Raw genomic sequence first — 21,478 nt, 5'->3', positions numbered from 1 at the left:
GGGATTTAGTGTCTCCTCCAAGAATCAAATCAGGACTCTTTCACTTGTTAGGCAAATGTGTAACCCACTACATTATGGAGCCAACAGAATTATGTTATACACATACAAAATACAAAAAATGGCAACAAATGACCCCAAACAATACAAACTGGAGGATAAACTTATTTATTCCACTTTAAAAACAGGGCAGAGCCATGTTATCACAGTACATTTATAAGTTGATCCCACAGCATAAGTATAAACAGATTTACAAAAAAAAAAAAAAAAAATCAAATTACATTCGGATTTGACAAACCTGTATTACAAATGCCTGTTTTAGGTGAATGAGCTTCAGCATGGTGTTGTTACTCTTAGCTGCGTGGCTGAGCATCATTTTATATCGCCAACATTTTTCAGCAAAGAGCTTGAAAAAAATTAAATGCTTTTGAGTGAAGCCTGAAACAGCTACAAATCTGCCAATGACACCACCCCAGAAAAACAAAGAAAAAAAAAAACACTATGCTCTCAACAGGTGAAAATGCAACTTAAAAAAAAAAAAAAAGTACCCTGGCAACAATACTGATATCTTAAATTTGAAGCTTGTAGGGAAAAGAAATCTTTATCCATCCTGTGTGCTTGACAAAAAGAACTTGGCTTTTAACATTTACATTTTTACATTTACTTAAATGTTTAGCAGTGTATTGCATGAAAACTGTTCCTAGAAAAAAACAAAAAACAAAACAGGGATGCACTTCTTGTGAACCAAAAACAATATGGCCAACAGCAATGGTTGGTGCCAGCAGTTTGTCTTTTTGGTTATTTATTCCCCTTCTGCCCAGGGAAACAAACAATTATAAAAAGAACCGACCCATTTTAAAGTCATGGATCTCTTCATCACACCGCGTTATATAACGGGAAAATATCGGCAAATGACGTCACTATATCAGCCAACAAGGCCAATATCAGGAGGTACCGATATTTTGGTGCGTCACTAATAAGAAAAACTTTACTTAAGCTAAGCAGAGTCTTACTTAACTCTATAGACTTAACAGTCCTGTACATGTACAATCGACATCTTCAGACAGAAAATACATGATACAAAGACATTTTAACCGATTAATTTTGTAACAAATCCCAGAAATACTGACAGAAAAGTTGATGGCTTCTAGTAAAATTAATCCAAATTTGATTCAGAAATCTTCAGAATACTTGTGAAAACATCCTGCCAGCCTTCTGTAACATATCACATGGTTCATTCAAGCTTTAATTAAACATTAACAAGGGGAGCATAGCCATGAGGCACTTCACTAGTGATTTCAAAGGGTGCACTAAGAGCACCCTCTTTATCCAAGTCTGGATCTACAGTTTGCTGGAAAACTAAGGCATTTGGGCTCAAGTAAAAAAAAAAAAAAAAAAGCTTTGCAGATCTTCAGCAAAAATGCTAATGTCACTAATTACAATTCATGAAACACTTGAAATATGTTCAAAGACACTCCAACATATTAACAGTGATGTAACTATAAAGCCATACAGGTAACGTACATGATGTCCTGTCCCTCCTTCAGAACCAAAAAGAGGCGTCTTCATCAGAGAGCACAAGTCAGATCAAGTTTTAATGTCATAGGGGTCATGTGTGAATGACAGCCCTCTGGACCTCTGTAACCTTTAGAAAAGATTACAGTTGGCTCAAATCATTCATGTTGTTTTACTAGGAAATGTGAGCAGCTTAAAGGAAAGCTGTAAATGTACGAGTTAGGTATTTGAAAAAATAAACATCAAACCAGAGCTGAATATTTAATTTCAATTATCTAACATTTCTGTTTATTTTTACAACCTTACAGAACATAGATTTATATCATTTGTTCTCTCTAAACAGAGACAACCTGATAGCGTTAAAGATAGCATTAAGTGCTGCTGCAGGGACAAGAACTAACTGCCTCACAGCTGGCCGGGTATCTCTCAAGAGAGACATTTGGAAATCCTTTCTGGGTTACAATCGTTTAAGTCTGAATGACTGCAGGCCATCATTTTCTAAATGAAGTCCCATTTCAGAGATTATATTATTTGAGGTCAACATATTTTTATTTGAATTCAGAAATCAGGAAGGGTGGGAGCCCTTTAACCCCTTTTTGAGGGGAACTTTAATAAATTCTGTTGAGGACAACAGAGCAGCTGACAATTTGCTTACAGTGTGTGCTTAAAGCTTCAGGTGAAGTTCTGGCCTTGCGTTTCAACACTGAAAAAAATGGAGATGCTTTGTGTTGATTTGTTGCATTTGTATTCAACAAGTATTCAGTGGTAAAAAACACACACACAAAACATTGGAACACTTGTGTGTGATGTCTTGCCTGTGTGCTTCAGAATAAGATGGGTTTGCCAGCAGTTTTTTCCTGGACGTAAGAGGTGAAGCGTTTGAGGAACTTGGGGTACTCCCTCTTAGCCACGGCCCTGAGCACAGAGGCAGGAGCCCAGCCTCCTGGATTCACTGCACACAGACGACATAAAGATTATTTCCAGCTTCAAGCATACAGTAAAGAAAGAGCACTGAATCATGGTTAACCCCATTTTCATACATTAAACATTGATATAACCTACCATAATTAGTAAACATATGTAGGTAGCTTTCAATTTAAAGTCACTACGTTTGCATGGCTCTTTGTTTGGGCCCGCTGGCAGAAAGTCTACTTAATGCTAAAGAGGGAAAAACCTGAGCCCCAGCAGTAAGATGTTGGCATAAAAATCTGGCACATGAGATGTTAAAAAATGAAAAAGGCAGATTGTTGCTCCTCCCTTAGCCACAACTCTGTTCCTGTTAAAAAAAGGAGTTCTTCCTTTCTGCTATTGCCAAGTGCTCAGCCATGTCCAGAGGCTGTAAAGTAAATGAACAAACTAACAATTTTAAATAGAGCCCGACCTATATGGGATTTTTAATGCAAATACTATATATTTTTTTCTTTCAAACAAACCAAACATAAAGCGATTTCCCTCACTTTTACTATGTGCACTTACTGGACTTATTATTTTACTGTACAAGTCATGGATAACTTGTTTACACCACGCCCTTCTCTACTCAGATCTGATGATTGTTGTGTTTTGTAGCATTCTAAGCATGTATTGCCAAAAAGGGAAGACACTTTGAAGAGTGATTCTTTCATCTCTTTACTTTTTAAATTTCCATTTATTGGCTGTTTTAAATGAAGGTACCAATCACTTATTTTGGTTAAACTCAAATTCTAACTCAAATGGTGATTTTAAATGTTTGGATGAAAATGCAAAATTCATGGACACCAGATTCATAAAAATGAGACTGTTCATGCCTTTATAAGTGAGCAAACTTAAAGATTTAGCAGGGGATCAAATAATTAAACTGTATCTAATGAAGTTAAAGTTTCTGGAGATAACACCACTGAAAAGGACTGAACAATCTCTCGCGGCAGCGATGCGCAACCACAAACCAGTCTCCCCCTAATGATTGAATTGTGTTAAAAAATAATAACCAAAAAGACAGAAAGACAACAACAACAGTAACCCACTAAACAACCTAAACAGCACCCTGACTGCTAACATCAGCTGTGGCTAAAACAGTGACACACACCATTGGCGACATAGGTGATTTTGCAAAGGATGTTGTCCCTGCTGATCTCTTTATCTCCGTCTGGTGGACTGACGAGTGTCTGGCAGATCATGGCAATGTTGATTTTGGCACGCACACACCTGCTGGTTGGCTGTGGAAAGCGATAGGATAGAGAATGAACAAATGTGTCAGCATTACACATTTATTTTTTTAAAAAGAAGAAGCTCTGTGTCAGATTTCAGGAGGCTTGACTGCTCACCAGTGCATTTTCATGATCCACAGAGAAATTACAGACCAGCCAGGTGTCTGGATCATTCTCATTGCTGGCCATAATTTTCCTCATGGCAGAAAGGTATAACACATCCCTCTGAGAGGCAGGCCACACCCGCTGCAACACAAATTCTTTCTTGTTGTTTCAGATGTGATAAGAATGATTCATGCTCTAATCAATGGTGAGGTATTTAAGTAGCTTAAAACAGTGTACTTCACTGCATACAGTGTTTGATACTCAGCTTGTAGCTCTCACCTTGTGTGTTTGATATACAATAACTGCATTTTCCGACAGCGTCTCCACAACATTAAAGTTTTCAATGGTAGCTAAAGGAAGCAAAAAAGAAAATAAAATAAAATAGCAGTATTACATCAAACCCATTAAATATAACATTTATAAGAGGGTTTATTATACTCGTTTCCACCTCCACAGTCTACTGGACTAGTGTTGCACAATTCAGTTTAAAATAAGGATTATTTATCTCATACTGAGCTCTGGCGCAGCCCTCAAGTTCAGCCTCAATCTCAAACAAATCATTTTCTCTCCCCCTTCCCTTTCAACCAGCTTTCTTTTGATTGGCTGCTTCTTGTAAACTGGGATCCTCTTTTCCTTGTAATATGGCGGTGTTTGTCACTGCTGATAGTGTAATGCTTCTGATACACCCACCAAATAAGAAAACACAGACCACTTAAGCACACATATCTCATATCCACTCTCTTTGTAATCACAGATCAAAGAGTATATAAAAAAATAAATAAATATGAAAGTGAACATTTAGAGTTCACTTTCATATTTACAACACACCACTACAACAGCAACAATTGTCTGAAATTAGACTTGAATTGATTTTAAGTTCACAGACTTACTCTCCCAGTCACTGCGGTAGGCAGTGTCCCAAAAGTAGTGGCACACCTCATGACCAGTCACCCCCTTTACTGAATGAGTGGCCTTCAGCGGATCCAGTACAATCCCATTTTCTTCTACCTCTCTCCTGTATACCTGGATACATAAGGCACATTTATGTGTAATCACTTTTTCTTATATAACGAGGCTTAAACACATGTCATCCAATAAACTGGTTTAGATAAATGTTACGTTAAGAACAAATTCAGTTTACAATAACCTTTTCAAAATAAGTTAACGCGCATGCGAGCACCATTTTACATTCAGATCTTCCTCATACCTTCATTTCACCTTCTTCAACGACCAGCTGCCAGTTGGCGTCTCCACCAACATCCTGCAAGGAGTAGGTCATGTGACTCTGCACCATCTCCTCCACCTACAACACAAAGCCAGGAGCGAAAAGAAAAGATGATACTGATCAGTTTGAAAAGATTGAGAGTAAATATATGGCTAATAAAAACCGAATGTGGACAAAAACTTAAAACCATGTCTTAAAAGACAAAATATTAACTTCCTACTTTTAGAACATTTATCAACATTGGAAATAATTCATTATCATTAATATGAATAGAAACTGATTACAGCTGTACAGTGCCTTCCTTCAGTCTGCAAAAACATCGACTGACTTGGGTATTGTTCAGGAAGGAGTAGCTTTTTTTTAACAATATGTGAGGGGCTACCACAACAAGTTCACCAATTAATATTAAAGGTCACTCTCAGATTCTGCCCACCATGATTTTCTTCCAATAGGAAGGGACCCAACCTCTAGAAATGCTATGTAACATTCACTAAATGTGCTCTGGTTCTCAAAAAGGTTCCAGAACAGCACCCTGTTAGTGGAAATGAAGAAAAGTGTCCTGAAACCACAAAACTGCCTTATTGATGATCGATGTTTGTAACAGGAAAACCCACACAGCCCATTTACCAGTTTCCATCCGTTCTTAAGAGGATGATTAGTTGATTTGCCTGCTGCACTAAAGAGCACAGGCTTGTTTTTCCTTTGTGTCATTTCTCTAGTAGTAATGCTGGATTGCCTACATCTACAAATCAGGCACACCTTAGCAAAATGAAGGAAATTAAATTGAAAAGTCAAACGAGAAATGTGAACAAAAATTAATCGAACCTCTAAATGCTAAAGATGATAGGATCTGGAACATTAAAGTTTTTTTTAAATTCACAGAATTTCTTTCACAAAACATTAAGAGCCCATTTGCGCTTTCTCTGCGTACTACCAAGTCTTACATTGGACACAAATAAAAATCAGAGCTAGCATTTCATGCTGCTAGTAAATCCTCAGTAAATGCAAATGCCTGTTCAAGAAGTGGGCATCTATATTTACTGAGGATTCGACAATCTATCATGGCAAACAATGAGTCCACAGATGATGACAAGTAATAACATCTGAGTGAAGGGTTTAACAACCTTGTTGGAGAATCTGTGTGTGCCGGAGCTTGAATAGGCATCTCCAAGAGAAACGGCGTCAGATCTCTGTATTCTTGTCTTCTCAGTTTGAGACTAAACACAAACAGAAACAGGTGTTTTTAAATCACAGACCTGACAGTGTTTAAGTGTATAATTAGTGTATCTAAATAGTTGATGGTAAACTGTACTCTGATATTTAGATTACCTGTTCTTCTATTTTGTCCTGTCTGTCAAGAGCAGCTTCCACTGCATCAAAAAATTCATCCTCATTGATGAGGCTGTTTGGACCTTCCTGCCAGTAGAATGAGAACATTAACTGAAAGGCTCTCCTATAAGCCATTATTAATATTGTACTGCGAATGAAATTTACACATTACCTCATAATCTGGACCTCCAAAGTGAGACTTTTTCTTCAACTCATTGAGGGCTGATTTGTAGCTTTCCTCTATTCTTCTTCTCTTTTCCATCTCCTACACACAGAAAATAAGCCTAAATTTGAAGAAGCAAGAATTGTAGATGAAACTCATCTGGACACTGTTGAGCCAGAGATTACAAACCTTATCCAGTCTCTTTTGCCAGCTGTCCTCTCTCTTCACCATCAGGTCGATGCAGTGGGACAGAGTGGCTAAGATTCCAGCTGTTGTAGCCTTGAATGTAATGGCCTCTCCCTTAAAATCTATGCCATTGATTCCTTTGGGATTCAAGGACTGGAGCGCTGCAAATCAGAGGAGCAGAGGAAGTACAGTAAATGCTATGAAAAATAAACATAATTTTTAAGGCTTTATCGCTTTGCCCCTTAAAAAGTTGAGTGTAAATGTAACTATTTTGCAAGCTTTAGACTTCCTAAAGCCTCTTCTTACTAGAGGTTTCACAATACATGGGCTCAATTAAAGCAGAGATGACCATACTAAAGCTTTCCTTTCTCAGTGACATCATACAGATCTGAAAGTAGAAACTTACAACTCACAACCTGCAGCATGCTGGCTATTGGTCTCTGGCTGCTATTACCCTTTCTCAGAGCTTTCTTATATGCAAGTTAACAGCTTTTGGTACAAGTTATTTTTTAATATTTTAACAAATAACTTTGATAGCTCTAAATGACATGTGATATCACAACCTGATATTAGGTATTTTTTCAGTGATCTAGACAGAAATACATTTAAAAACAAGTTCACAGGCTCTCTGAAAGAGTGCCCGCAATACTCACATTTTTCTTTGCTGCCATTATTGTTGTGCAGAAACTCTCCATCTGTGCGGGTGTTGGGAAAGTCATCCTCATCATCTTCCACAACTGGGGAAAAAACATAAGAAAGGTTCAGGGAAACACAAGAAAACCAAACAGATTTGTGTTGCTACAGGCAAGTCTTTTCTTTCAGGACCCTGTGAGGGCTACAGAACAGGAAAGCACCTAGTGGCCCATTTGCAACTTAAGCTGCAGCACAGATAAAATCAGACTGACAGATCGCTGCTGTGCTGCACAACATGACAATGGTCCGGTTTCATCTTCAGAATGAAAACAGGGTGAGAGAGGCAAAGAGGCGCAGAGAGGGAGGTGAGGAGAACAAAAGCAGAGCTTTATTCACTGCGGTCAACGACAGTGCCCAGTGCAGGCTGCCGTGAACAAATGTTCAGCCAGCCAAGACAGTATGAGGGGTGGGTGAGTCACACCACATAAACACATTCCTTACCAGACCCAGCCCAAGTTTCTCCTAAGCAAATATTTATCATCAGTTCTAGGTAAAATATGAATGCTAAAGTTTGGGTAAAATGAAGGGAATACATTCAAGGGAAAAAAAAAAACTGAAATCCTCATTTTTGAGAAGCTGAAAACGAAAATGTTTGTTTTGGGTTTTTTTTGCCTGAAATGATCAACTATTTAAATCCAGCTACATAAAAAGAAAGTTGATTTAAAAAGTTTAAAACGCTCTGACCAAGTGGATTTTTTTTTCTCTTTCAAATGTTAAAAAGACAAAATATATATCCAAACTGGATCACCAAAACAATGGTTTTGTAGGTGTGTGGGTGGCTGTGGTTCTTACTTTTATCCCTCTGCAGTTCATCCTTTGACACAGCATCTGCACAGCTATCAAAGTATTTCTGGAGTGTGTCCACCTGCCTGCACAAGATATCTCTGAACGTCTCCATCTCGGCCAGCTTCTCTCTCAGGCTGTGACCCTTCTGAAGAAACAACAGATTTAGCTATAAACCTTAGTTTACATTATCAACATGCAACCAGACAAAAATGATCAGCCTGTGCATCTACAACTAACCAAACATCACAAATAGAGCCCTCATGTGTACAGATCCAAGACTGTACCCACTGACTTCCTCAGCTCGAGTAAACAGTACCAGGAAAACTCACCTTGAAGGAAGATGTGGAGGTGGCAGAGTAGCCACTGGTGGCTGAGGTGAGAGACAGCATGGAGCCATGTCTCCGCAGACTGGACTCAGAGCCATAACCAGAATCAGCCTGCAAAAATAAATACAGCAAACTGTAAACAATTTAGTTTGTTACAACACCTTTGAAAATGGATTGTAATTATTTAATAGGAGAGCTGTAAAGCAAAGCAACTATATTCCAGGAGGACAAAAAAAAAAAAAAAAAAGGCCGAAAACAAACAAACAAATACATCAGACACATACAGAAAACAACAGTTAATTATAAAAGACTAAAAAAAATCTGTAAAAATAAATAAATAAACTATATTGTACTAATGTGGTGTTTTCAGTGGGAGAAACGTTTCATGACTCATCTGTTTCTGTTTAGTCTCAAGTCATCCAAGTGACTTCTTCAACAACATGTTTCTCCCACTGAAAATACTACGTCCAGATGAACAGAATCAACTTTTTAGGATATGAGCATAAAGCTTGGGAATTATGTGTAAATACACTGATCAGTTTGACACTTAAGCCATGTTTAATATGAGCATATTGCAACACTAATAGGTCCCCTTTAAGCAAAATCAGAGACACTAACCAAGTTCTTTATAAAAACAAATATGTATCTTTTTAGCTTTTTCCTTATAAAGCATTCAGATGTAGTCACCATTAGTCCTACTATTCTATGACAACAATTTTAATAAAAATTAAAATTAAAATTGTTGTCAATTTTTTAATAAAAATTGTTGTCATCCTTTGAAAAACAACATACAGTAAGTAAACACTGAAATTCTTTTCACATTACATTCAAGCAGGTACAACAATTTTTCAGACACCGTGACAACAGCAGCACGTGACAAGGTTTTAGTGACCATGACAGCACAACTGAAATATCAGCTGGTTTCCTGTAAGCCAGGCTGGTTCAATTTGCCTCTCACATAATAGACTGGCCCTCAAAATAGACAGTAATGACAACACAGAGAAAAGGTTCAGCTGCACTGACGAGAAACAAGAGCTGCAGTACCTGTCCCTTTAAAAGATAGTTTCAAGTTGAGCCAGCAGAGGGCATGAAACGTAAACGCACATGACAGGCACAAGAGCTTGGGGTTACTGTCGGTCAGTGACCAGAAGTAGCTCTGCCTGTGTTCAGATGGATTTCTGTCACTGCTGCTTGCCCTTTAGCCAACATTCTGCTGCCCCACTGACTTAACCAGTACAAATGGCCCTTGCTAAATGTTTATATAAAGACATTTTAACCTGTTTGATGACAAAAAAGTAACTATCCAAGCAAGTAGAGGGTTTCTATCCATGGCAGGATAAAAATCTGAAAATACAAATTAACACAGTATAAAGTATCAGATGTTGGATGCCTTGTCAATAAGACCCACACACATGCACAGGTCATTAGGTTGCATGCTGCAGGGTAAATAATAGGTGTACAAATATTTAGTGTGCCTGGTGATTACAGCCCCACTGAATACATATAAACATGCTCTTTGGAAAAAAGAAGATGCAACATCTGGTCCTCATAGAAAGCCTTCTGCCTGAGCAGAAACAGACTTTATCATTTTCTAATAATGAATAAGTATAATAAAATAATTGTATAAGGCAGACACAATATATTAGATTACAGTACGTTAGGCCATATATCTGAACATACAGAACTTAAAACAAACATAGTTTATCTAAACACTGACAGTATCCTAGGAACAAGAGTTGCTTCATTTTAGGATGTGTCACTTTTTCAAAGTGTAAGATGACTGATCCCTGAGCTTGTAGTGTGTTGTGTCTCCCTGGAGACGCTGGTTGCTAAGTGCTGTGAGTAATGTAGTTTAGACAGGGAAGCGGGGCCTTCTAAGAAGAAGGGTTTTAGGCAATGACTCATTGTGGGTGGGAAGGCCGGGTATGCTTGTATATGCTGAAGATTCATTCTTTGTTATTCTTTGTCCGAGTCACTGGTGCTTAGATGATCGAAGACGGGGAGGAGGGTAAAGAGCGGGGATTTCCTAAAATCAAGTACCATGTGTGAGCAGCATGTGTGTAAGCAGAGAGGCAGAAGGCGTGGTAAAGGAATATTGCATTTGAAATGAGTGTAGCAGGGCCCCTTTAAATAGTCACACACAAAATCTCTATTTAAAAATTAGTTTGTGTGATTTCTTGCCTTTTTTAAACACAGGCATAAATGCTAAATCACACATGCCACAAAGAATTATCTTTGTGGCAAAAAATGCAAAACATATTCACACATGTGACATACATTGAGTAATATGGATGTACATGCATAAACATAAGAGTGTCCTCAAAGCCACTACTGTCTTTTATCCATGGAATAAATATGCTGGCTACCACTGTTGCTCTCCATGCACTAAAACATGTAAATGACAAACTTCTACTCTAAAAGTGTATAAATTCACTCTGCCACTGATGCCAAAGCAAAAAAAAAAAAAAAAAAATACAGATTGCATAGTCATGGGTTATCTGAGATATCTGGGTAATGTCAACAAAAATGATTTAAACAAATCTTAGTTGTGCTCTTCAAACAGCTTCCTCAGCAAGTTACCTATGTGTTCAGTGTCTGTGTTTGAAAAAGGATCATGCTAAGCCTCAGCTAACTCCAGTGTTAGAATAACTGAGCTATGTATACCTACTTTGTTAAAAAGCCCTTACGCACCAGTAGAGAACCGTCTAGGATTAAAGTGCCCACACAGAGTACACAATTATGGATAAAAATAAATAAATATGAATTTGTGCAAACAGAAACACGTGCTGTAACACTACTGTGCTACAGACAAATGCACAAGAGCTCCTACACTCCTTTGGTCTTGCCAACAAACGCACCAGTGGTGGAGGGATGATTATTCTTCCCTGGACTCCTCCCTTCTCTCTCCTCCCTTCTCTGATACTCTAAGAAATACATACAAGCACACACACAAGCAAACAATAAACACACACTTACAAATCTCTGAATGAGATGACATCTCTAAATATGACAAGAATTTGATCTCTTTTGATAACACCAGTTCATGGTCTGCTGTATTAAAGACTTACCCTGTGCAGTTCAATCGATTCAATCCACTGGTGTCTGTGCTCGGGGTCCTGAGCTCTGAGGTACCACACACTGTCGTTTACACTCATATCCAGCCGGCACTCATCAAATTCATGAGGCTGAAAAAAAAAAATATACACACAGAAAAAGAATATAGGACAAAAACTAGGTTAATCAGTGTGTGAGATTCTGGTAAATGAGGCCAGTTATGGGAACCAAGCTGACTTGATATCTGTAGTGATATAGCCATAAAATTCAGAATTTGCTTTCATGTTCTTTTCAATCCAACAGGAAAACCAGCTGACTTTCCTGTTTAGGAGAGCACAGCAAGGCATATGTGAGGGGTGGTCACCCATGAAAGTAGCTATTAAAAAGACAGTCCAAAAGCAAACTGCTGTCCCTTGTATGTTACATGGTGGGCAGCAATCTGTTCCTGCTTTTCCTTTAATAATAGCCTGTCTTTAGTTTAGACCAATCTATATATCACAAAGTGATGGAAGACAAAGAAGAGTGCATGACAGGCACAGAAGTCTCAATTTTAAAATGGTGTATTACAGGTGGAGCAGTGGCAGATAACTTGTAAAGCATTTTTGCACAATGGAGCACACTCCTAATAGCTCTCCAGTATACTGTCAGAACTGCAAATCCACTGTGTTGGTGTTGCATGCAACCAGACTTTGTGTGACAGTAATGGAAGAGGTAATGATGGCATTTACGTATGTAGCATCAGACCTTGTGAAAAGACACTTCTGCAGTTAAGTCCCAAAGCTAAACTGCTTTCAACGTCTAATTGCAAAGGGTAGTATGAGTAAAAGCCTGGCTTTTTCAAGAGTCACAGATAGAGGTTAGAGGGCACAGAGAAATGAAAATTCTTAATGAACAGAAATGCAGTTTAATAGAAGGAAAGAAAAAAAAAAATCTCTACTTTCGTATGCTCGCCACAATAAATAAACACATCTGTAACCTGTATTTATTGTGTTTGCAATAAATATAACAAATTTAGTCCTTTATAATGGAGGGCTATAAGGGGATCCAACACTGCAAAGACTTCATTGCCATGATTTTTTTTCCAGGGAGAAAAAGTGACTGAAGTTAACAGTTTTAGTGTTTAATTAATGCAATTATCGATTTCCTGGGTTACTGAATCAATATCAACTTGTGAGGGCAAACATTGTAATTTTACTTAATTGATTATTCCAATCTATGAACCTCCATTTAATCTATAACACATTAACACTACTATAAAGTATTTTTTTTAATTCTGTGAACCAAGCTACATAGAGCTACATACATTTACGAGCAATTATGAGCTCACTGTCTAATACAAGGATGAGCAATTTATTTATTTTTTTGAAATAGTTCATACTAAGGTAAAGTAAGCAAAGGGCAACACACTGGGACATATGAGTTGAAACATGTCGTCACAATGAAGAGATTACTTAAATAAAACGATTACATGGTGCATCAACTTCTAAAGTAGTTTATATCGGACTGATTGTCAAATATGTACCACTGCACACGTCATGAATGAAACTTAGTGTGCATACACTTATGTTATAAATGTGAACTCAAGGCAGACAGTTTCATTTGTTTCCAAAGAGCAGTCAAATATTTTCCAGTGAAAAAAAAAAAATCAAACTTCTTTTGTCTTGATAGACTCAACCCTAATACAGCTCTGCATCAACACGTTCCTAGAATATTAATGTCCCGGGACAATCTAAGACTGGCAGTCTGGCATGTTGTGCGATACTGAAACATACAGTCCAAGGGACAGATGAACTGGATAGAATTCCTTTATTGTCCCTCTTCACAGTAAAACAAGATTTAATGTCCAACTCTTCCATATAATAACCTCTCCGTTAAAAATAACCAAAGACGGATTGATTTGTTGAAATCACCATTAACATGATTTTTGGTCTGTGGATTTCATTTTTATTTGATTTTATCACATAGCACCCCAGTCTAAGACAGTCTACTGGCCATACTTTGCTCTTGTGTGATCTAATACGCTTCGAGATGGCTTGAGCTTAACTGCAGAATGCTTGAGTCCATTGGCAGAGTAAGAAATGGCCCACTACAGGGAATTTAAGTAGATTTCATTGGAAGAGTGTGGTTTGACTATATTGCCTGGCATCTGGGCAGCACTGGGGCCAAGAGCAGATGCTCAATGTCAATACCACAGCATCTGAGTGAATACTGAATGCCCTCCTAATCAAACGCTCATTTAGGAGTTACCAGCAGCACTTACATAAAACCAACAGCTGTCACAGAGACACATGTGAAGAGGAAACAAATGCAAGGAAGGAAGTAAGCATGTGGCATCCTTGACCCTGTATCAGTTAAAAGAAACAAAGGACTGGATTCAAACCTACAGAAATCACAAGTAGCTGTTGTCTTTGCATTTTTCATATATCTAAATGAGGGAGATTAACCTCCATATAAGCAATGACCACTCTTTTTGAGAAAAATCACTTGTTAAAAGCTCCCCCACTACTACAAATATTGCTTATCTACTACAACTATACTATACTAAAACTATGGAAACACACGTGAGAGAGCTGGTTGCAGTCATGCACAAAACTTGGAAGTGTATAAATCTGGATTCTGGTGACATCTGGTTGCTGGATGTTGGCCTACTAACAGATAATCATGGCAAATAGGAACCTGCACCAAGTCTGAGAAGTTACTTGGATCCAAGGGGAAAAAAATCCATTTCTGACATGCTCTTTCACAAGATGACATGGCATGCTGACAACAAACACAGCCACATGAGAAAGGCAAGCAGACGAAAAAAAACAATTAAATAAAAGTGCATGGATTGTTTATTCTGTGTCAGTTTATTTGTGCAGTTTGATGAATTAACTATCAAAGTGAATATGAAGGCCTAGTGAATACATGTTGTCCAGAGTCCATTACCTTATTAGTCCCCTGTGACCATGGACAGAACAAACAGGCATTAAACAAAGGGATGGATATTTTAGATGTGACTGCAGTAAAGCTCTGAAGGTCCCCTGACAAATCGATACTTTTTTTTTTTACATCTTCAAAGGCCAATATCTAATAAAGGTTGGATCAAACATGCAGTTCTCTTTGCCTCATAATGTTACTTTCACTATTTAACCTAGATATTTAGAAATCTATCTGGGAAAAATAGCAGATTGTGACCATTAGTGATGCCTTTAAGAGGGAGTGTTAGTGAGTGATTATTTCAGCGATTCTTTTGATTCTTTTTATTCAGGGTATTGTGCCGTTCTCCTTGCCTGTGTTTGCTGCCAAAGGCCTCTGGCAGCATCCCCCACAATCCCTGCCTTTATGTGAATTGCTACTGTACTTTATAATTCACGCACCTATCTCTAGCTATAGATATCCATCCATCCATCTATGTGTGTGTGTGTGTGTGTGTGAATTAGTATCAGAGACTATTATACAAGTGGCTGTGTCTATGAATCTTATTTGTTTGGTAGTTTTCCACCCAGCACGGTAGATAAATAACTACATTTTATGAACTTATTTACAGCTAAAATATTTATGGTTTGGTCATGAAAATGATGAGGCAAAACAGCCCCACCCTGTCTCTATTCTCTTATAAATATAAACTTCCTACAAAGCACCAAAAAGCGTCCCCTTCTGTCCTCTCCCATCTAACCTCTTTTTAGCTTGTGTACGTGTCTGCAGTCACAATCTCCCGAACTGCATGAATAGGAGTACAAGAAAAGAAGTCACAACAATTCAGTAGAAGAAAAAAAAAGGAGGAGGGAGTGAAACCACAGTAAACCCTGAAACACCCTACTAAACTTTGAAAGAGCTAAATGTAATCTAAACAATATATTAATTCTCCACCTAAATGAACTTCAGACATATAACAACACAATATAACAATATAATATGTTCTTATTCCTTCAACACTGAACTAAGACCAAGTGCCAGGAACATTTTTCTGCATCTGTCTGGGACCAAAACAGGATTCACTTACAGTCATAGTAGAGGAAGCATTGACTCACCAAGTGGTCAAAGGGAAAAGGAAAGCTAAATCAGCAAGAGTCAATGATGCCATGAACATTTTCTTAGTTACTTACACAATAAGGCACATGTTTCTTCACTGTGAAGGAAGTCACACACTATCAGGAAGAGACACACTTGCTGGCTAAAGGCACCTTGCAAAGCTTCACTGGCATTGGTCTATTTAACTTCTTCTTTTTCTCCAACTCTTTCAAGTGGTTCATTGTGACATAAATACCATTGCAGAAAGACCCAGGATATCACCATCCATTTTTGCATTTACCTCATACAGACGAAAACATCTACTGCTCACCAGTTCCAGTGAGAGAGTCTAAGTAGGCCAGTGTGCTTATTAACTGACCATGGAGCTAAAAATGGCAATGGTCATGTCAGCCTTTGTAGATACACTTATCCTACAATCACATTATAACCACAACTTGGAACAACATGACAAAACAGTTCAGGACCAAGTCAACAAACAGAAAACAGACCGACTCAGAAATAAATCTTGAGCTAATAAAAGTTAGCAGGTGATTAAAGGATAATAGAAGAAGTTCCTTATCAATTCCACATTTTCCACACAATACTTTAATATCAGAGATTTAACTGTAAGCCTTTATCAGTTTCACTGCTTGAGAATTTCTCATAGTCAAAGCATTTATAACAAACTATAATTTATACACCACCAAAGAATCAATGCCAACACTACGAATGAGCTGATGAGTTATTGGAGGAGTCTTGTTTGGTTTACCCAAAACTTAATATTGATACTATGGAAACTGACCCCAAGAGAGAAATAGTCTCAAACACATGCGCACACGCACACACACGAAATGATGCATTAAGCAAAATCTCTTAACTGTCATTACCCTGAATAAAATCTATTAGGAGTGCAACATAGACTTCCGTTACTTCCCTCTGGAATAAAGATATAATATGTATGCAGTTTGCATAACTGATGACACTGAACCATTAAACAGAAGCAGCTACACTGTCTCCTAGTTTTCCCCTCCTTTTTCCCCTTCACAATAATATTAGCATTTATTCTGAATAGTAAATCTCTTCCAGCTAACATTAGGTCGTTAACTTGTGGGTTGGACCATATTTGAACACTACACCATCTGAGAAACTATGATATACAACAAGATTTGTGACTAGTACTGATCTATTCTAATTCTGTTTTACTAGTATTAAGCACAGGTGTATAGATAAGTTTGTCCTGTAAAGAGGCTTATGCACTTCTCAAATGGCTGAAGTCATGACAGAGCATCTTTAGGGTTGTTATCAGCAGCTGGGAACATTATCTCAAAGATAAGAGCAAGCCTCACTCCAGAGCACGTCCACGGCATTCATGAATTCATGAACTGAATCATCTGGAAACTTTGGAAACTTGTTATTTTGGGCTGGAAAATAAAATCTTTTATTTGATTTGAAGCTTTATTTAAGCTTATTGACAGAAGCCATTTTTTTACTTTTCTATTTGCACATTATTATTTTTTAAATACTACTAGCACTGTAATTTGTATTACTTAATGTTATTTATTTCATTTTTGTTCTGATGTTCTATTGAGTAATTTTAAAAATACGTTTGATTATTTTCAAATTGGTACATTAGTCAACTACCAAAATAATCTTTAGTTGCAGCCATAGTATGCAGACATGACATTCATGTATGTTTTGTTATGTGGAACATTTTTAACCTTCAGTTTGTTTCTATTCCAATGTAAAATTTTGATTTTGAGCCCATAACAGAAATGACAAAAGGAAGAAGTCAGAAAACTGTAAACATTTGACCGGTGAGTATGGTGTGATTGTAAATATGGCTAACTGATTCAATGCAATGAAGCATGTTACTCAATAGATGACATACACTAAGTAAGTAACACGCCTGTCACTACACTGCAATAACTGTCTGTGAATGGACATCACCTGCTATTTTTCCAAAAATATGGGGTGTTTTCACTGGAGTGAGAAGCTAATTCCCTAGAGAGTGCTGAGCAAAAGTTAATTTTTAGATGTGCTGGGAATGGTTAAAGCTGAACAAACAGATCTAATAGCAAAGCGCTGCCTAGAAACGATAACTTATTCATTTCCCCTGTTACTGTTTGGAAAGAGCCTGTCAGAAAGAGCTGACCTCGGGATCCCAGTGAGAATAGATGAAAGGTGAAAGAGTGGGAACATAAATTTCTCTGACAGGATTATATGAAAGATCTGATGAGCATGGTGATCTCTGCTTCTAACAGCTTGGAGTTGTATTTTTTGGTCTATCCTAATTACAGTTGCACAAGAATGAGAGTCACATGATGTAGTTCTTAGTGAAGTGTTAGAAGAGCAGCCATTCTTGCAAGATGTTTTGTAAGAACCACATTTGCACAAGTTTCACAACTTTAGCTGGTCAGTAATCAGTCGCCTCTGGTAAATTACAAGTGCAGTACTCACAGTAATAACAGCTTTGCTAAGACAGAGGGAACCCCGGCAGCCATACTCTGTCTCATCCTGAGACTTGTAGTAGCTCAGTGTGTTGTTTTTCAGCACAACCCAACGGTCCTGCCAGCCGTGGATGTAGTTTGTCCACTGAAAATAAAAATTAGCAGCGTCAATACTTTTCTATACTGGGGGACAAGAAAGTTCAAACACATGTGCAATTTAGTAATAAAATTAAATTTTTAACACCTCGGTTCCCAGTTGCCCAAGGCTCATTATGGCTGATCTATGTGAGGTTGAATTTCAGCCTTACTGAAGAGCTACTGTAGCACAAACTGCTGAAAACTTCATGGCTACTTTTCAGCCAAGTGCCCAAGCTGACCACTTTCAACCACAAAACACCCAGAACTGGACCCTAGAGCAATTGAACAAGGTGACTTGCCCTAATAGATTGTGTTTTCTTTTACTTCATGAGGACAGCCAGGTGAGCTGTTTACCTGGGGAAGAGACTGCTACCTACCGAATGCACTTAGGAAAAAGGCCTGCAGGCTTAAGAAGCATAATGCTCTCCTTGGAGACCTCAGGTCCATTAATAAGGATGTTACTTTTACAGCTACCACGTGCATTAACACTGTTGCGGACTACCTGCACAAACTGTAAAAACTGTTCAAGGATAACATTCAAATACCAAGCATCTAAGTCCAATTGTGCATGTGTGGGATGGACTGATCTGTGGATCATAACCCAAGATGGGACTGAGCTGTTCTGGCTCCATGAGGAGTGATCTAGCCAAAATGCTAGATACGGATGCTGGCAGTTGTACTGCTGTTTGGTACCATCTGAACAAGATAGTTTCTGTGGTATTAGACTGCACTAAAACAGCAAGCATTTTCACAGTAGGGGACTGAATAAATCAAAACAAACTTAAATTTTCCATGAAAAACATTCTGACACATAGAATTTAATCTAAGGTTTAGACTCATTAAACCTCAAGACCTATGACGTATGTATAGCTTAGTTCGATTTAACAGGTGAGCTCATCTGGTTACAGATCTGCTTAATCGCACAATATGCTTGGTTAGCAGGTCAGCGTGCGATCTGTTCAGAGACAGCCTGTGTACAGTGAGATTACCACATTAGCTTGTCAGCAGCTTAACAAATTAAAACCTTGCTCAATTTGCCCAAAAAAGGGTGACACACATGAGCAAAACCATATGGCAAAATAGGTTACAGAGATTAGACTTTGTCTACCAGAAGACTTAACAGTCCCTTTACTAAAGAAAATCAGGACAGTTGAACAACAATACTAGTCTAGTTATACTAAGCAAACGTTTTGTTGAATTGCTTTACAGTACAGGCTTTAAATAAATGTTACATCTAGTAGCTTGAGGGCTACAAGACCTGTGCATTACACAAGCTGGTCATCTGGTTTCACTGGGGGCTTTCCTTTTACTTCAGAGGGATTACTGGTCTGATATAGCTATAACGTTGATGGAAATGTTGTTGGGCGGATTCACTGGATAACCTTTTCCTAAAGGAGACATACCACGATTTGTCACCACATTACCCAGATTTTTTCCTGATACGTATACGGACACAGCTGTGCCACTTAGACCCACGGGACATGACAGCGAGACTGAGCGAGGAAAATAAATACATAAAAAAGGCTTTCAAACGTGACTTACCTTACTAAGGTATCCGCTGAACTCGGCGATGCCAATGGGATGTCCAGGCTCTTCTCGAGGCTCTATATCTTCCTCAGAACCGGAGGAGTTCCAACTCTGATTATCTGACATTTTCGTAACCTATCTCACTAACACCGGGGACACAAACCTGGCATATGACGTTAGGTTTGGAATGACAATATAGTAGCCCAGTTTCTTGGACCCGAAAAAACAAACAAATAAACAAAACAAAACCAAAAAAGAAAGAAAAAAACGAGCAACAGTTTATAGAACCATGTTGCGCTCTTATCGACTGACTAATATCTTAGGACACACAAAATCAACAGCTAGCTCCCAGCTAGTAAACGTTAGTTAGCAAAGGAGGTTTCAACACATTTTCTGACAGAGATCAACGTTAGCTGAGTCCGGTACCTTAGCTGTCAACACCGCTCTACCGCCCTTTTCTTCAGCGTTCACTGAGTCCCAGAAATAAGAGACTTGGATGAAAAGCAGATAAACGTGTTCAAAATAGCTTCAGTATTTACGACTAATCCGCAGTAGAGTTTCAGAAAAACGCCGTGACCCTTACAGCGCTTTTTTTCCTAGGTAGGTTTTTGACAGCTATCCAGCTCAACGCCATGTTCAACTGACGTCTGGGGCTTCCCCTTGGTTCGTGCTAGAGCGCCTGTTCTCAATTGTGTGGTGCGCAGGGGCGCTGGCTGAAGCACGTCATCAAATCCCCTCCTAAAGTGGAAACAGGCCCCGCCCACCTTTTATAGTAGCTTACTGTAAATACATTTAGAAGGGCTAAAAAATACACTCCGGAGTTCGAGAAAAGAAAATAGCTTAAGGTGTGCTGAGGAGAAAATAGTTTTTAATAAGTTTAACAAGGTTGAGGCTTTAATCACAGATATTTTTAATATATTGTATAGTTAGCCTTTATTATCTTGTAAATCAGATGCAAATACATTATACTTTTCCTCAATTGATTAGTCTTCCTTAACAAGATAATTAGTTAATACAGCCCAATGAAGAAAATACAATTTAACATACAAAACAAAATAGTCTGGATAAAATATTTAATGTCATAACAGAGAGAATGAGGAGCTTCTTCCCCCAGGCTATTCGGGCCCTGAGCCAGGTGTAGGACTCTCCCACACACATCACATCACTATATAACTGGACTCTCACACACATCACATCACCACACACACCTGGTTTTTCTTCATGCACACTTCCTATAATTTATAATCTCTTTCTGCTATTTTCACATTTTTTTTACTGTAAATTTCTAAGTTAAATCTGTAAATTTTGTATAACCTGTAAATTGTAAATACTGTAAAACCACTGTCATTTAATGGTCGGGCATTGCACTGCACAGCTACAAGCATTTCACCTCATGTCATACTGTGTATGGTTGTGTGTGTGACAAATAAAATTTGAATTTGAATTTGAACACTCTAATTCTAGTTGCTTATTCCACATTGAATAACACATTCATTCATAAGAAATCCCTTCCCCCTGTCTCCTGTTCTTGTTTAATATAAGCCTGTACAGACCTGTACTTATGGCAACCCTGAGTCATATGATAATCCTTAGGCAATATATCTATCTCAGACTATCAGGCCTTGTCATGTGAAATTCAAACAGCAGTTTTGTCAGTTACAGAAAGGAAAGGAAAGGAAAGGAAAGGAAAGGAAAGGAAAGGAAAGGAAAGGAAAGGAAAGGAAAGGAAAGGAAAGGAAGGGGAAGGAAAGAGGAGAGGAGAGGAGAAAAGAACCATGTCATGGGTGTTTTTTTTTTTTTGAGTTGGATGC

General features: G+C 38.2%; 1 protein-coding gene across 2 annotated transcripts; it reads right to left on the bottom strand.

The window, feature by feature from the left end:
- Positions 1 to 149: 149 nt before the first annotated feature.
- Positions 150 to 20,368, bottom strand: LOC146571193 (ceramide transfer protein-like). Of its 2 annotated transcripts, none has more exons than XM_085280256.1 (18): positions 19,683 to 20,368; positions 18,013 to 18,147; positions 11,577 to 11,693; positions 11,367 to 11,432; positions 8,512 to 8,619; positions 8,189 to 8,327; positions 7,357 to 7,440; positions 6,707 to 6,864; positions 6,527 to 6,619; positions 6,355 to 6,441; positions 6,150 to 6,242; positions 5,008 to 5,103; positions 4,691 to 4,823; positions 4,080 to 4,150; positions 3,813 to 3,941; positions 3,575 to 3,704; positions 2,328 to 2,464; positions 150 to 2,215 (listed from the first exon to the last, which is right to left on the bottom strand). In XM_085280256.1, exons 1-17 carry the CDS (start codon positions 19,791 to 19,793, stop codon positions 2,337 to 2,339), a joined length of 1,878 nt encoding a protein of 625 aa, XP_085136382.1. In that variant the 5' UTR covers positions 19,794 to 20,368; the 3' UTR covers positions 150 to 2,215; positions 2,328 to 2,336. The 2 variants fall into 2 exon arrangements, with proteins under 2 accessions (XP_085136382.1, XP_085136383.1); XM_085280257.1 differs by having other exon boundaries at positions 8,189 to 8,324.
- Between the last annotated feature and the right edge of the window lie 1,110 nt (positions 20,369 to 21,478).

Source organism: Mchenga conophoros, linkage group LG7 (genome assembly GCF_057382185.1).
Source record: "Mchenga conophoros isolate Kocher_MC1m ecotype Shallow Benthic linkage group LG7, M_conophoros_male_GT1.1, whole genome shotgun sequence".
Lineage (NCBI taxonomy): Eukaryota > Metazoa > Chordata > Actinopteri > Cichliformes > Cichlidae > Mchenga > Mchenga conophoros.
Note: the sequence above shows the minus strand (reverse complement) of the source record. Positions and strands in the feature narration are given on the sequence as shown.